The following is a 6,072-nucleotide window of genomic DNA, read 5'->3' as shown; positions in this document are numbered from 1 at the left end:
TAACTCAGAGTCCATATATTATAAAATATATAAATAGATTGGTTACCTTGGCTTTAGGTTTAAAGGTATTGCATCAATCATATAGCTCTAGAATGCTTCAGATGACATTTTCTAGATATTTATGGTTTCTGACATGATTTTATTATAATTTGATGAGTTGACAATCGATTAGTCCTCCATGGCGACGGGAAAAACCCTAACGTTAGGGTTTCTCGCTTGCATCCGCCGCCGGCACTTATGGAGGACCAGTTTGGTAAGTTCCCTGCTGTTGTGGTGCCAAATCCAGACGAACGAGAGTTGCCGCTGGATGACTTCATATCCAAGGTCCAGGAGCACAAAGCCTGGATCCATGACAAGCTCGCTCGCAATGGAGCATTGCTCTTAAGAGGATTTCCGGTGAAAGACGCAGCGGATTTTGATCAAGTTATCAAAGCTCTGGACTACAAGATCTTGCATGATCACTTTGGGAGCCAAGATCGGAAACACGTCAAAGGCTCGGTTTACACAGCAAATGACGACCTCCCTCTCGAGATTCCAATCGGCTTCCACAACGAAATTACTTATGTAAGCTTGGACAGTAGAGAAATTTGCCAGTCGTGAAGCTTTCCTTGCAGATGCCCGTCATTCCCGACGTGCTTGTTTTCTACTGCGAGGTTGCACCGCCCCAAGGATGTGGTGGCGCGACGGGCATTGTGAGAGGGGATGATGTCTACGAGGACTTGTCCAAAAAATTCCCTAGCTTTCTTCAAGATTTGGAGGACAAGGGAGCGATATATTGCTTCACCGTGCCAGCATCGGAGCAACCAAAATATGGCAGGTACCACACCACATTCTTCTTCAATGGATAGTTATATGAGATTTCTTTCCTTCAGCAATATGAATGGGTACAAGAGAAAGCAGCTTGAGAATGGACTCGTGAAGCTCTACCTTGGGCCTTGCCCAGCAATCAAGCAGCTTCCAAGCGGCAAGAAGGCATGGTTTAATGCGATTGGATCAAGCTACGTCCGTGATTCTAGCGAGCCATATGTTGAGTTTGGAGACGAGACAGCCATGCCCACGGATGCTATCAAAGCCGCCTGTGAAATCATGCAGGAGAAACAATTTGCTGTGCAGTGGGAGCAAGGGGACGTGCTCATGCTGGAAAATTCTCATGTGCTCCATTCTAGACATTCCACTTCCAAGCTCGAGCCTACTCGCAAAATCCTTGTGTCCATGCTCAAGTATTGATTGTATTGTTTACCGAATCTCTATTTCTCTTGTTAACAAGCTGTTAAACGAAACTCTGCTTTATTAAACTACATTTATTTTGAAATTGAATAAATGAACGGGCGTAGGCAAAAGCCTTTATCATTTCCATGTCTATTGGCGGTCACGTTTTGCTACGTATCTTGCTTGCGATTTCTCTCGTGCATCATGTGGTCAGCTTCAAGAGCCTCTTAGTCATGAGCTCTCGCTCATTCTCAACTCTTACTTTTGTTTTTGACGCAGGGGTGTCTCCTTCCTGGCTCAATACTGGAGAGGCTGTCGCCCTTGGATGATGCCTCCAAAATGCGCATCAAGCGGGAAATCCATGCTTCCGGCACCATGTCACTCGAGTCGTGCAAAAAAAGCCGGCTTCCTGTGTGCCACCACATTGATCATCACCGCCAGCATCATCACCTTGCCAGGAGTGCAATGGAATCTAACCTTGGAATTTGATCCCCCAAGCTTTTCTTCCAGATGAACATGCTTGTCGGCTGCCACCGCCTCTCCTCTGGGACAACTCAATTCCTCCCAGTATGTTCATGCATTCACTCCTTGAGCCAGTTCTTGGAACCATGGTTTCTCACGACTGCTGCCAACGATGCAAATCCTGATGCAGTCTTCTGTATCAAAGGCAATGTGGGACAGCTTGAGCATGTGTTCTATGGATGCCAGCATCAAGGACGAGATCAAGGCGTGCCATGTCTCCGTGAAGACTATCCTGGAGCAAGCGTCTTCAATAGTCAGCAGGCCCGATTTGAAGCATGTCATAAACACTGTGAGCGATGTGGAGGGGAATTTGAGGTGGTAGAAAAGGCTATGGTTGCTACAGATGGGACTCTAGCTTGTCATCCCATGACATTTCCATATGCACTCTACATGTGCCATACAATTCGCTTATGGTGACACTGAAACCATATTCACAATCTTGCAGCAAGCTTGTGGAGGTTCCTGCAGTTTGTCACTTGGACACCTCAGGCTTTGACCCATCCCACATTTCATTCAAAGTGCTACACATGAACCTTGGTGTGGGAGAAGTCTGCCACTGGCTCTTAGAGTGTCACTTTGTTTGGTATTAACATCTCAAATCAAATGTCTCAAATAAGAAAATATTAAAGATTATATACTATTTTGAAAGTTTTGCAATGCTCACCCTGAAGCATGAGAGGGATGGATATATTGTTAAGATTTGGAGCTAAATAACAAATATAAAGAGGTTTAACCTTGTTTGGGTAACATTTTGAAATTCTTTACCACTTAAGCACCCCCAAGTTACCTCAAAAGCTCTACCATGCCTTAATCTTACCTATTGACCATGTAAAAATTCTTCCCCCAACAAAGTCTTTATCTTAAAGATAAGTCATATTGATGATCACCTTTTTTAGGGAACTTTACTCAAATTCATGATCCATCATCTATAACTATATACATCTAGAAGGTCCTTTCATTCCAAAATAATACACACTTCAATTGACCAACATATAATATTAGATGAATTTTCACTTTAGCTGGTAGCCACACTTGATAAGCCACTTAACTAATGCACTCCAACACTTTTTATGGACCAATATATTTGTGAAAAAGTTTATCACTTATCCCACTTTGCAAAAACCCTAAAATGTTTATCACTCATTTGATGGAAAGTTATTTGCACAAAAACGAGGTCTCCCACCTTATATTCCCAAAATTAATAATGCTTATTAGCAAGCTTTTATACCCTTTCTTGAGCTACTTGCAAATTTTACTTACATACCATGGTGGCCAAATCAACCACATCTGAATCAAGTTTGTTTAGAAGATCAATGTAATTTTCTTTTTGGTGAATGCTACAGTATAATACATCCTCCATCACCTCATTTACATGCTTGATTTACGTATTTGTCTCTCCACTCAAGAGCTTTAAAGTCCTTTATATATGCTTTGCAAATATATCACACGTGGTTTTCACTTTTTATATGGTGTTTTACAATAGGATAACTACAAAGCGGAACTGTAACCCTTAGCCACCTGGGCCAAGGGCAGTGGAGCGGAACCCAAGTTCAGAGCCTTAGGCCACCACACAAAGGGATGGAGCTTGTCAAATCTATCAAGTGTCAAATACAAAATCACACTCACATTCAGAGGTGAAATGACCATCTCATGGTTGTCAACTTGAACACCATCCTGAAAAATCTTTTACAGAAAAAGCAACCACTCATGAAACTCCCAAACATATAGCTAAAGAGCGTAAAAAACCAAAGCATGAAACCACTCCCAAGCATATAGCCCAAGAAGTAAAAGGACAACAGCATGGAGTGATTCGTACAACCCAAAAAGTGAAAGGACAGGAGCTTGAAGTGCAATTCTAAAGCTTCCAACATCTTAATAGATGCTGCACATCTGACCATCATAGTCAAATTGTGATGGCTACATCAGCAATTTGAAGTGATGTTGCCCTAGTACATGTCACCATCACTGTCATTTTTTTAATAGTGGCATTGTGACAATGAAATCAATTTGAATGTTTTTCAAAACCGGCCCAGCCAATTGACCACTGTCAAACTTGCAAGCAGGCTAAAATGCTAATATGTCAATTATTTCCTCCTGCCACTATTGCTGATGTGTCAATTCTTGGTTTTAGGGTTTTGAGCAAAATGGGAGAGCAGCAGCCAAATGACTTGGAGATCATGTTCTCCACTCAATGTCAGCAAGATTCTGTATGATGGTTCTCAATTCAGCAAGGGGAATTTTACTACTCCCACTCCACCAAAGCTTCTGAAACCAATTGGAAATCAGGGGCATTGGTCTTTGAATGAATTTTTGGTTATAAATGAAGCAAAGAAGCATGATTTCTTCTTACACAGTGAGGCAACATTCAGGAGAGGCACAAGACTACAAGCATTCGTCGACAAGTTTGTTTGTATCAGTTGTCTAGCAATAGAAACATGCATGGATCAAAGCTAAATTGAAAGGAAAGAAAGAACTTTGCCAACCAATTTAACAGCTACCAAAATCCCACTATGCTAATTATAATATACAATATTGTAGCCATACACTTGGACCTCACATCATCCCCTTCTCTCGGAATAATGGAAGACTATCAGGGTTCTCTTGTAGATGGGCCTGGATCTAAAGGAATGTTAGGAGGAGGCATCGGCGGATCTGTAGGTGGTATCAGTTGTTCATAATCCCTTTATACAAAGTGTTTCAACCACTACGCACAATTTCTGGAGGATCGGCTTGCTAGATGTCATGTCCAACCTTATAAACTTGTGATCCAACTTGCCACAATGGTCCTTTCCACTGAGCATGGAGCCCTTTAGATAAATCATGTACCATAAGATATGGAAAATAGACTAACACCAAGTCATCCACTTTGTACTCTGCAGGTGAATGATGATGGGAGTTGTAATGCCGTTATTGTCCCAATTGTATCTGGCTTAAGTGTTCAACAAACTCTTTTTGGATAAGTGGAAGAAAGCTCATCAAATACTGATCCCACGACCTAGCATCAATAGCTCGTGGCAATCGCAAAGATAAACCCATTTCCATTAGTAATATTAGATTATGACTATATAAAAGTTTATATGGTGAAGCACCAATAGAACTTTGCACCCTTGTGATATATGCATATTGAAGAAATGGCAAATAACCATTCCAATCCGAATGCTAAAAGTTCACATACTTTGCGATCATTTCTTTGAATGCCAAACGAGCCGTTCCACCAAACTATCTGACTATGGATAATAAACACTCATGAAAGTGTGGTATATCCCCAACCGAGAGGTCAAAACATGAAATGCTTCAGCCATAAATGCGGGACCATTATCCGAAAGAATTTGCTCTAGACAAGAATACTAGAACACCACTCGATTGAGGAAGAAGTATCCAACAGTAATTGCATAGGTGCTAGCAAGAGCACCAACTTCCACCCAACAAGTCAAATAGTTAGAAGCAATAATAACATATTCATTGTCAGTAGTTAATCATGGAAAAGGTCCTATAAGATTAAATGCCATTAACTCAAATGGACAGGAAACTGCAATTGACTCTAACTATCCTTTTGCAGAATGAAGGGGAGTATTATGAGCTTGGCACCAAACATAGCTATGCACATACCGGATAACATTATGTTGCATCTCTAGCTAATAGAAAGACTTGCACAGCTTCTTGGTCATATGACGATGTCCCATATGCCCGCCTAGGATAGGAGAATCATGGTAGGTATGAAGAAACCGTGGAATAAAGATGGAAGGCACCACCAGCCATAAATGATCATCAGGATCTATCCCCACAAAATAAAGAAGGCTATCTTCAAGGTGATATTGAGAATGCAAATGCCAGAATGGCAAGTCATTAGTAAGTGATACAAAATTCTTAAACCCATCTTGAAGCCTTTGAATCCATGGCTCAATCTTTTGAGCCTTGCAAACCTCATCAAGAGAAGGTAGATCTTGCTCTATGCCTTGTGGACATTGAACATCAAGTACAACAACTACCGATGGCACAGAATCCTCATTAAGAAAATCCACAGATACTAAAACAACAGGCTGGTCAAAAACATGAGAAGAGAGTGGAGAAGGAAGAGGAGCTCGAGAAAGGGCATCAGCATCAGCCATAGAACTCCCTAGGCACAGAATCTTTATCTAGAAAATCCACAGATGCTAAAACAACAGGCTCTTCAAAAACATGAGAAGAGAGTGAAGAAGGAAGAGGAGCTCCAAAAAGGGCATTAGCATCAGCCATAGAACTCCCCGGGCGATGAACAATATTAAAATCATATGTCTAAAGCTTCAAAGCCCATTGAACAATACGATTAACAAAGTTCTTCCGCTTCAATAATGAAGTAAC

General features: G+C 41.4%; 1 protein-coding gene across 1 annotated transcript; it reads left to right on the top strand.

Moving 5' to 3' along the window:
- The first annotated feature begins 203 nt into the window (after positions 1–203).
- On the top strand, positions 204–1,295 carry LOC9658540 (clavaminate synthase-like protein At3g21360). The gene is made up of 3 exons (XM_002990697.2): positions 204–564; positions 615–817; positions 873–1,295. The coding sequence occupies exons 1-3, from the start codon at positions 238–240 to the stop codon at positions 1,225–1,227; spliced, it is 885 nt and encodes a 294-aa protein (XP_002990743.1). The 5' UTR covers positions 204–237; the 3' UTR covers positions 1,228–1,295.
- Positions 1,296–6,072: the final 4,777 nt, after the last annotated feature.

The sequence above is a fragment of the Selaginella moellendorffii genome, unplaced genomic scaffold (assembly GCF_000143415.4).
Source record: "Selaginella moellendorffii unplaced genomic scaffold, v1.0 SELMOscaffold_111, whole genome shotgun sequence".
NCBI lineage: Eukaryota > Viridiplantae > Streptophyta > Lycopodiopsida > Selaginellales > Selaginellaceae > Selaginella > Selaginella moellendorffii.
Note: the sequence above shows the minus strand (reverse complement) of the source record. Positions and strands in the feature narration are given on the sequence as shown.